The 11,570-nt window shown below is 37.1% G+C and overlaps 1 protein-coding gene across 3 annotated transcripts in view; it reads left to right on the plus strand.

The window, feature by feature from the left end:
• The window catches only part of LOC133623234 (sodium- and chloride-dependent GABA transporter 1), a 48,061-nt gene extending 37,009 nt beyond the window's left edge, over nucleotides 1-11,052 (plus strand). For all 3 annotated transcript variants that reach the window (XM_061986355.1, XM_072914344.1, XM_072914343.1), the window contains exons 9-13: nucleotides 810-950; nucleotides 1,046-1,145; nucleotides 1,254-1,354; nucleotides 4,683-4,850; nucleotides 6,836-11,052. In XM_061986355.1, coding sequence (XP_061842339.1) covers nucleotides 810-950; nucleotides 1,046-1,145; nucleotides 1,254-1,354; nucleotides 4,683-4,850; nucleotides 6,836-6,940 — 615 coding nt within the window. In that variant the 3' untranslated portion in view covers nucleotides 6,941-11,052. The remainder of the gene's footprint in view (nucleotides 1-809; nucleotides 951-1,045; nucleotides 1,146-1,253; nucleotides 1,355-4,682; nucleotides 4,851-6,835) is intronic.
• Nucleotides 11,053-11,570: the final 518 nt, after the last annotated feature.

Below are 11,570 nucleotides of genomic sequence, written 5' to 3' on the forward strand. Positions count from 1 at the left end.
TTTTTTTTTTTTTTTAACATTGATGTTCCAGGTAATCTTATTTTCAGTGAAGGTATAGGATAGGCAAATATAAGCTTTGGCTTCAGCCTATTCCTTTTTCGGTCATGCTTTTTCTTTTCTTTTCTTTTCCTTTTGTGTGTTAATGTGTATGATTGTTATACTGTATATGTATAGTCTGTACTTTTAAACTGGTCACACAAAATGGTTAATGGTTGATGGTTGATTATATGACCGAAATAAACTTATTTCATTCAATTGCGCCCAGAGGCGGTCGCGCACATTGCCCATAGCAAAAACCAGCCTGCGTCACCGTATGCTTAAAATGACCAAAATATGTAAATATTAAATGTTATTATGAATCTGCCTGTTACTACAATACATATATACTTACAGCATGTATATAAAACATTGATGTACCGGTAGTTCTTTTTAGAATGCTTTATTAGCGAAATAAAGCAACCCCTATTGGCTCCATTGTTCGCTTAGCTAATGTTTATTTACCAGTTCGAATGCATAAAAAAGAAAAACATATGTGTTCTTGTCTTACGTAATGATTGTGAATGATGAGCAAAATAAAATAAAAAGTCCAGTTCCCCTTCAAGTCTTTAATTTTTAGTTTTGTATTAGTGTCCCCATTTCAAGTGATAGTGAGGAATGTTGTGCTTTTTTGTTCCAGTTGTTATGATAAACTCCCCAGTGTCGTAATTGCTTTTCAAACATTCTGAAAGGGGTTGTGTCAAGTTGTCACAACAGGATAAAGTATTTGTTTTCCATCAGAGAGTAACGTGAATCATTTTCCCCTGCTGCAGTTTGCCACACTTGAAGTCGCTCTGACGTTCATAAAAGATGAATTTGGCCCCCAAATGCTGCGCTTTTTCAAGAGAGAAGAGGTGCTGGCCCTGGTTGTGTGCATCATCAGCTTTCTTCTTGGGCTTCCACACGTTACTAAGGTGCAGGAATGCTGTATAATTGGTCATCATTTGTCATGTCTTGTCTTGTGTTCTCTACTCAAACGATTGGTAACCGGTAACTCTTCTCTCCTCAGGGCGGTATATATGTGTTTCAGCTTATGGACCACTACACAGCTGTGGTGTCCCTCATGTTCCTGGCCTTCTTTGAGGTTATAGCCGTCTGCTGGTTCTTTGGTAAGCTCATTCCTTTGGCGGGAGCCTTATATAAGTTAACTTGCACTACTCTTGGAGAACCAGTGCTTTTTAATGTATTTCTAATTAGAGCTGGTCTTATTACATTAGGTGTCCATCGCATCTCTCATATGATTGAGAGGATGCTCGGGAAACCGGTGAACATCTACTTCCGCATTTGCTGGTTTCTTCTATGTCCCTTGTTAGTGCTGGTGAGGTTTCTTTATCTTTTTTAATACCATTGTTTACAATATTTTATCAACCTATGTATCACTCAACAATTGCACTTCACTTTTTTTGTAATTTTTCCTGCGGTTCACAATCATTATGAAAGACGTGACGACAAATAGATTTTTTTTTAATGCATTCTAAATATTAAATACACGTGAATACATGTCTGCTTACAGAATAGCCAATGGGAGGTCCTCTATTTCGCCCATAAAATCCAATATATAACCTTTCGAAAATTGCCAACAATACATTTCGTAACTTAAATATTAACCAATTATTAGTGAATATTAAACAAGTATTGTTATTATAAACGCTAACGCAGACAAACTATTTATAGCGTCGCCGTGATCACTGCCGTGTGTAACTGTTTACATCATTGAGTGGTCTGCTGCTTCCTTGCTGTCTTGCTCCCTGGAAGTTTATTGTACATAATAAATCATGCATCTTACCTGGACAGAAGAAGTCTAAGGATGTCATCCAACAAGTTAATACACTTTTAACAGCCATTTAGGGCCCGGAAATGGCGAGAAAGACACAAACATACGCTTGGTGTCCCCCCTCCCCCGCTGTTTGTTGGCTCTCAAAAATTCTGCAGTGAGTAATAATCAGTGATGAAGAAAAAAAAGTAAAGGTCTTGATTCGTTTTTTTTTAATTAATGCGCTGTGTATCCTTAAAATGATCAAAATACGTAAATATTAGATGTTGTTATAAATGTGCCGTTAGTACATCACATATATACTTACATCATATACATAAAACCTCAGTAGAGGTGTTTGAATGTTTTGTTAAATGCTTTATAGGCAGAAGGCTCAATTGTAAGCAAACTTTAAATCTCATTTATTTAATATTTAAAATACAAAAAAAATAAAACATCGATCGTCATGTCTCTCATAATGATTGTGAACGATAGGCAAAATTCCAAATAAAGTGCAGTTCCCCTTTAACAGTATTAACTCTTATTGTATTTTTTTTTTTTCAAATATATAAACTTGCAATACAGTAGTACCGCATTGGTTCTGTAAAAGAGTTCTTAACTCAAAACACATGTACCCCAAATCAACCTTTCCTATTGAAATGAATTGAAATCATTGGTGCTTGCCCCCCAAAACATGCAACATGCCTTTCCAAAAGAAAAACTAACTTTTAGGTCAGAAATTTTGTACAAAAATTAGAGACGGGCCGATCGATCGGCCACGGATCGGTATCGGATGATTTTTGTGAAAAAGTATGTGAACGCCATTGGCAATTAATGCATGTTATTGCAGATCACAAACGCTGATTCCCGCTGGCTGAGAGTATTTATTTTTTGTCCTACGGTTGACAGGCAGCTAGTATTTGATTATGTGTCTCCATACAAGGTGTAGAGCCGCTCCTCTAAGTCTAAGCTTATAATAATCACTTCTGTTACGGAAAATAAACTGCAATACTTTGTGTCATTATCAAGTATCGACAAGAGTGAACATGTTTCACACAGAGGAGGAGGATAAGGAACTAGTTTAAGTGTTGGTTGTGTTGATATTGTTAAACTGTCAGTAGCACTCACCATAAATATATTGAAAATTTACAGTTAATACATTTGACTGGTATCAGTATTGGTATCGACCGATTTCATTCATGGAGGGTCAGTATTGATTGGCAGCATAAAAACCTCTTTGGAACATTCTTAATAAAAACAATACAACATACTTTTTGTTGTTTGTTTTAGGTACAGTCTACATACATTTGTAAAGAACATAATGTCATGGCTGTCTTGAGTTTCCAATAATTTCTACAACTCTTTATTTTTTTGTGATAGAGAGATTGGAACACATACATGTGGGTCACAAAAAACATTCATGAAGTTTGGTTCTTTTATGAATTTATTATGGGTCTACTGAAAATGTGACCAAATCTGCTTGGTCAAAAGTATACATACAGCAATGTTAATATTTGGTTACATGTCCCTTGGCAAGTTTCACTGCAATAAGGCGCTTTTGGTAGCCATCCACAAGCTTCTGGCAAGCTTCTGGTTGAATTTTTGACCACTCCTCTTGACAAAATTGGTGCAGTTCAGCTAAATTTGTTGGTTTTCTGACATGGACTTGTTTCTTCAGCATTGCCCACATTGTCCATTATGTTCTTTACAAGTGTATGTAAACTTTTGACCACGACTGTATATTGTAAAACTTACAAACGTTGCTTGGTGTGATGAATGAAGAATCCATACGAGGAGAAACGCCATCGACGGCTAGAAGACTGAATGGTACTCTGGTTGAAAAAAAAAAAACAGCACTAGTGGAAGGACACAGAAGCACCTGCAGCGAACAAACTTGTCCAAAAGATAGCGCCATAGCACAAACAATAAAACACCCTCTCAGCGTATTTACTAGTTTTTAAAAAACAACAACTTTTTTTTATTGTCTCAGCGAAGAAAAATACATAAATTAGCCACAACGTTTTATAAGCCGCATAATTTAAAGTGTAGGAAAAAAGTAGCGGCTTATAGTCCGGAATTTGTGGTAATGTACTACAAACATCTACAGTAGTTTTATGAAGTAATGTAATAATAATGTACAGCATTTACCTTAAAGATTGGGTTTCTAAGATATCTCTTTCAAGCTGCTTCTCCGTCAAACACACCATCAGCAGCTTTCCCGTATTTTGTGGATACATTTTAACATTCTTGGCTGGCGTTAGTTAGACTCATTCTGCTTCAGTATGGTGCAGATTAGCAGTGCTACGCTCAAATTGCTTCACCAAGTCGACTAAACACTTGGTCATGTTTATGATTAATTTTTCTTTAATTCAATAAAAATCATCTTACTACTTTTTGCTAGCACTGTCCTACACACTCACTTTTTTCCTTCACATGCATGGAAAAACAAAGTTATGTACCATATATACGCAACTAATGGCGGGATGCTTCCAACTCATATATTTGCTTGCAACTTAAAGCATAATAATTAACCGAAAGACAGCTCTTATCTCAAAACACTCTTCAGTTAGGGTACCTTTAAGTTGAGGTACCACTGTAGTTTTCCTTGGTGGCAATATGGTACACGCTGCTGACTTTCATGCTGTTTTGATGGACACGATACAAAATAATAACAGTAATAACCTTGCAGTAGTTTGCTATAAACTAAAAATATATATATATGTATGTATGTATATATGTGTGTGTGTGTGTATATATATATATATATATATATATTTATATATATATATATATATATATATATATAAATTAAGTACTAAATACTATTTATTGTTACATATCAATGTATTTAGAAATAAGTTTAATGTGCTCTAAACCTGTTTTCTATCCACAGTGCATACTGATGTTCAGTATTATCCACTACACTCCTGTTCAGTATGGACAGTATAAGTACCCATTGTGGGCTGAATGGGTGGGCTGGTGCGTCTCACTGGTCTCTCTTATATGGATCCCAATTGGTGCTATTCATGAGATCTGTAGCAACAAAGGCTCTTTTATCTCAGTGAGTACAAGCCTCATCATGACTTTGCAAAAATATTGTAGGTGTGCATCTTTATGGTATTGTTCCCTCTGTTTAGTGCACGGTCATTGACTCATTCACTCCTTAGTTACTGTATGTGCTGACAAACATATGCTATACATTAGTGCTGTGCGATATGGACCAAAATATTTGTCCTTATTTCGGTAAATTTAAATGCCGATAACAATATATATCACAATAAGTAATTTATAGTACAATATATAATGTATATTTATTTTTTGCTTGTTTGTTTTTGTTATTAGAATTGTAAATACAGTAGTATACATTCAAAATGAATGCCATATTTCCTTATAGAGGACAAGACAATTAAAAAAAAAAAGTATTTTTTAGTGCCAGCCATTCTTTTTGTCAGTGTATACTAGAGCAACATCTACACATATGAATTTAGAGGTTTTGTAAAGAATTTCTCTGTGTCTTTGAGACTCCTTGTCGGGGAGGCAATACCTTTGGACGACGCTGTGTGTTTTTCTTTTCAACACTTTGGGATATTGCGTTTTAGTGATAGAAAATAATAGATGTGTTTAAGTCGCTAGCAATGACTTTTTGGTGGCATGTTTTGCAAATTACCATTGTAGGACCCTATGAATCCGTTTTTTTTCTAAATTTCATTAAAAATGTTTCCCAAATTCCATTTTTTCCAGTTATTAATTATTTAAAATACTGTTTTTTTTTTACATTTTACGCTTATTTTACCTAGACGTTACGATTACAATATAAACAATCGATGATTATATCCCGTGACAGACAGTTTTATGTTATAACACAATATATATTGTTTTATCGCACAGCACTAGTGTACATAGTCCTCAGTCAGTGTCATGGATACAGTATATCATTTCAACAGTTTATTATTGTGGCTGGAGTTTACATGTGAAATATCCTAACTATACATTCAGTCATTTTTCACCGCCGTACATCAGCTGACTTTGAGCGAGACAAACTAGATCAGTCAGTCACAGAAAGTCGTTTTTGTGTTTACCTACAATATTGAAGCAGGAATAACAGGTCAGACTGATCTGTGTTGGATTCCATCGATTCGCACAAAATAATGTACTCTAAATCTGGAAGATTTATGATTCAGTACATTGTGGTTGTTAAAGTTAAAGTACCCATGATTGTCACACATACACTAGGTGTGGTGAAATTATTCTCTGCATTTGACCCATCACCCTTAATCACCCCCTAGGGCGTCTGCTAGGGTTGGGGAAAATATTTATATAGGCGATACCTTTTAACAATACAATGTAGATTTTAATGTCTTACTATCAATTTTTTAAATAAAAAAAAAAGTATACATATTTTATGTTTATATATATCAAGGCAGTACAAGAAGTCAACAATTAAGAAGTAGAATTTTTTTTAAAAATTGTGACAACTTCATCCACTTTCTGTACATATGCAAAATTGATCATTTAACTTTTAATTTTTTCACTTAGTTTGTCCAATGAGTTATAACTTGTATTTTAAGCTGTATAATACATTTAGCTGTACAGGATGTAGAATATCGCACAACATCACCATATCCCAATACTGTATTATATCGTGATACGTAGCGTATCATAGAGCCCAACCCTGCATTTGTAGTCATCTATGTAAAAGCAGGATTTTTAATCCGCGTTTTGTATTATCAATCAATCAATCAATGTTTATTTATATAGCCCTAAATCACAAGTGTCTCAAAGGGCTGCACAAGCCACAACGACATCCTCGGTACAGAGCCCACATAAGGGCAAGGAAAAACTCACCCCAGTGGGACGTTGATGTGAATGACTATGAGAAACCTTGGAGAGGACCGTAGAGCTCGTTTCTGTGCAGGCAGCGTGTGTTCAGTGATGGTGTGTCCTGTGATTGACAGGTCCAGTCTGCTTTTCGCCCAAAGTCAGCTCTGATATTGTTGCTACTGCACATATTTTTTTAATTCATATCTTCCCCTTTCTATTCTTTAGAGACTTAGAACAGCCCTGACTACCACCGTAGAGCTGGATATCGATGACCAACTGCCGGAAAAACAAAACCTCACCAACCCAATGGTTGAAACAACAATAGCATGACCACAACACAACACTCTGATATAGTGGAAAAAGGTTTTTTTAAATGACAGAACAAAAGTTTCACCTCATTTTATTGGGGCTGTGTATATAGTAGTTATAATAGTAATTGATAGTGGGAGTGATGCTGGGTAACTGCAGATGTGAATGTGAGTGTAAATGGTTGTCTGTATGTGCCTTGTGATTGACAAGTGACAAGCCCAAGGTGCACCAGCTTTTAGATGCGCAGTACAAAATGGAAGAATGAATACTAAATTATTCAATATAATAATTCATTCAAAATAATGTTTACACCACACACTTAAACTTAACAAATCAGGCCATGGTGTGTGAAAGCACTTGTTTGGAAAGCTAAACAAAAAGTAAGTGCTGGGAAAATGCAAATAATTTGGTATTTGATTTCCCTAACAATTTAGGAACAGGATCCACGGTACAGTAGTGAAGTGTGAAGTGAATTACATTTTATATAGCGCTTTTTCTCAAGTGACTCAAAGCGCTTTACATAGTGAAACCCAATATCTAAGTTACATTTAAAACCAGTGTGGGTGGCACTGGGAGCAGGTGGGTAAAGTGTCTTGCCCAAGGACACAACGGCAGTGACTAGGATGGCGGAAGCGGGGATCGAACCTGCAACCCTCAAGTTGCTGGCACGGCCGCTCTACCAACCGAGCTATACCGTCCCCAGTACACACTTGGTTGGAGCCTTTCATGCATACGTGGTGTTTTCACCAAAGCAACACATCCCACCAGGGTGTTCTTGACATTGTAATGCATTGGGTTACAACTGTACGAAATGGTTCATCTTCAGGAAATGAACTTGATGTCTGTGTTTGAGAACCCTCGGACCCGTTTCCAGCTGTTAACCACTGACTCGGAGAGGAAAGCTAAAACAGAAGTTATAATTTAACTTCCAGATGGCACCTTACGTGAAATTGAAGGCGTTCGTAATGTAACTCTTGAAGCCAAAAATATTTTTTGTAGTTGGACGTGTCGCACAAGTCTAAAATGACATGCACAGGCTTTCCTGCCTAACATTTTAAAGACAAAAAGCTGTTTTCCAAAGTGCTTTAAAAGCAGTAAATCTGAATATCTTGACTGATCAAAAACTGCACAAAATGTATGCACTGATTTATTCAACGTCATCTTACAATATTTTCAGTTCAAAGTGTGAACATTTTTCTACAATTTTGGGACATATCAACATGGTTATAGCAGGTTGTATAAAGATGCATTGATCAATCAATAAGTGTACTTAAGTTATGTTTATTTGACCAGGTGATGTAACATTACAGTTTTAGCCAAAATGATTCAACCTCTTCTGTTTACTTGCAACTAGGCCTGTCAATTCAATACAAAAAAAAATATCGCATTAATCATGTGTAAACAAAGATTAATCACACAATTAGTTCTGACAGCACACGCTTCTTTCTTTACCTTAACTGCAAATGGTTAATTGGTTAAAAATATGGTCTCTGTATTATGCAGGCAAGTCATTTTCGCAAGTGTGTTACTGTCTTATGAAAAATATATTGTTTGACAGAACTTGCAATAGTTATAATAAAACCGAGAAAACAAAAACAATTACAATCAGGGGTCTCAAACTCAATTTAGCACAGAGTATTCACTTCAGAATCTCATTTTGTGACGAAATGTAATTAAACTACAATTTACTACTTCTACCAGCAGCTACAGTGACCATGAGCAACGGTAATAATTGTAAGTAAAACATTTTTTTTATTTTGACACTGCTGATTTCTCCAGGAGATGGTCAGAGACACTTACGCTAGCTAACAGGAAGTTGCTCTTTGTGTTGCCCAATGCGTTTGTTGAGGTCATTTTTGTATCTGCACTGTTATTGTGTTTATGCTGTTCTTTCTGGTGGAATTCAAGATTGCAAGAATATATTTAACTATGAGCTGCCGAGGGTGCGTCGGCCGCATTTACATTACACTAGGAAGTCAAGTGGAGGGCCACAAAATATGAGTTTGAGACTCCTGAAATTTTTTTTTGTTGAAAAAAACATCTGCCATCTGTTGTACATATTGAAAATTATTACAATGGTGGTTGAATATTTTGGAGTGAAACTGTCGATTTTCCACCCAAGCCTTAGTCTTGAGCTTATTTTAACTCAAAGAGTGCATTTATTTTTGGTATTGTTGGGGTTTTAACTTTTCATTTTAAAAAAGGAGTCCATTTCATACACTCTTAATGCACGTCCTGTAACTGGTATGCACATTTTATTTATTTATTTTTTTACCAGCAGAGGGTACTACAATACATACTATTTACATTTATAATAGTGGTACTGCTACCTCACCTTTGTACTGTATTTGCATTCATACAACCTGCCTTATTGCAACATTTGTATAATCATGTGCACAACATATATGCATTTTATATACACAATTTCATTATAACATGTTAATTGAACTGTATGCAACATCAGCCTTTTTTTTTTTTTTTTTACATTTTAAGATTGTGTTTCTTGTTACCCATAACTCAAGTTGATTTATGCTGTCATGTTGGTCAATAAAAAAATGCTCTTATGCTATTTGTATTTGTGTCACTTGGTGGCAGTATAGAGGCAGAGTAGAACTCTTAAAGCAATCTCAATATTTTCTGCAAAATGGAGGTAGCTTACCCTTGAATGTGTGTTTCTTTGGAGACACATCTATCTGGAATATTGTTATATTGCAGGACACACACACATTGAATAGTATAACTCAATTTGGGTTTCAGAACAAGAGCGGAGACACATGCTATTGAGAATGTATTGGTATGCATTGAGGCGGTGTGGGTGGATGATTTGACGACATTGGCTGTATTGTCAGAATGGATGACCCAGCTGGGGAGCGAAGGAGAGCAGAGTCGGGACAAACGTGAATACGCAGCTCATGAGCTTTGAAAAGTGAATTAGGTGAATTGTCATAGAGGCGAGCGGTGCCCTTCGCACAATTGCATGTTAATCAATAGTCCCTTCCTGTTTGGCCCATGGCAGAGCGTATCATGGCTCTGAATTAGAGCATGGAGCACTGTCAGATCAATAGTCATGGACCGCGCAGGCCAGGGGGCAGTAAATAAATGGTTATGCACGGCAGAGGGGAAGTGATTGCGGCTCTGAATGGGCAATTGAGGGCTTAGCTGTGGTTTTACGCTCCGACAGGCGGGTCGCTGTTCGAAAAACGTCGACACTGATTTTTCCGACGCCCTTTGTTCATCTGTTTGCCTGTTTTTTTTTCCAATCTCGGCGTGCCCTGGGAGAGAGATAAAGAGGATCTTATCACATTTAATTTGAGCGAGTGTGTGCGCACAAAGATGATTACAGACGTCAAGTCACGGCTTTGGCGCGGGAAATAATACTGGCGGTTGACTCATGTTGATTCTCACGTGACGACTCTATCATGACCATCTCGCTGCAGCGCTTTGTTCGCTGGGGAAATGAGTTTGCCGTAGCTTTTGATCACCCAAAAGCAGTTAGACTTGCGCGTATGAAGGCCAAACATCTTCGGCGTTTAACTTTATTTTGTAGGGTTTTGCAATAGATTGTCATGATCTCACATGACTTTATGAGTTTCTGTATCATTTTTGCTCTTATTTTTGTTTACCGCTTCCTGTTTGCCCACACCACTTCTCTAGTCTGAGCGCTGGCTCCCTCAACTGTCCCTGATTGGCAATCAGGACACACCTGTCTCTGGTCTCCAAATCAGAATACGATCATGTTGCATAGTTTGCTTCCACGCTGCATAGAGTTCCCTGTGCTTTTTTCTTTGCTGTGCCTTCACATGCACGTTGCTTGCTGTCTCTGCATCCTGGGGTCTCGACCAACAACGCCACAATGAAACGTAGCAATAATTGTCACACACACCAAAAATACATTTCTTGAAAGTTTCATCTACACTATATTGCCAAAAGTATTTGGCCACCCATCCAAATGATGAGAATCAGATGTCCTAATCACTTGGCCCGATACGAAGGTCCTGAGCAGGGCCGGCCCGTGGCATAGGCCGTATAGGCAAATGCTAAGGGCGCCGTCCATCAGGGGGCGCCACGCCAGTGCCACAAATGTTGGAGAAAAAAAAAAAGAAAAAAAAGTTGGTACTATTATTTCTAAATACAAAAAATTATCCCACGTTAATTAAAATGCAAAGTAAAGCCTATTTAATAGAAATATTATTTGTTACAACATTACGCCCCCCCCCCCCCCCCCCCCTCCTCCCCCCGCACGGTGCGCCCCCTTCCTTCCCGTATCATGACTCTTTTTGGACGTCACCACATCAAAAAATCAACACAAGATGCCAAAACTGTCAGGTGCCCAGGGAAGAAAAAAGAGAAAAGAAGAGGAGGAGAAACGAGAAAAGACAGAGGTAGCAGGTAGGTAACGTTAGCCTACATGAAATTATTTGTCTGTTACAGAATGTGATAGTAACCTGGCTTTTTAGCATTAAGCTAATGTTACATGATTCGGCAATTGCTAATCAATAAATAGCTAGTTCTGTTTTAACGTCGGGTTAATATTGTGGAGGGGGCTAAATTGTTATGGAAAATAATAATGTAACGTTAGGTAATTACAGTACTCCCACCTTACATTCCTCAGGGACATTTCTTTCTTTCTTTAGTTAATTTCGAACATGAA

Source organism: Nerophis lumbriciformis, linkage group LG12, assembly GCF_033978685.3.
Source record: "Nerophis lumbriciformis linkage group LG12, RoL_Nlum_v2.1, whole genome shotgun sequence".
Taxonomy (NCBI): domain Eukaryota; kingdom Metazoa; phylum Chordata; class Actinopteri; order Syngnathiformes; family Syngnathidae; genus Nerophis; species Nerophis lumbriciformis.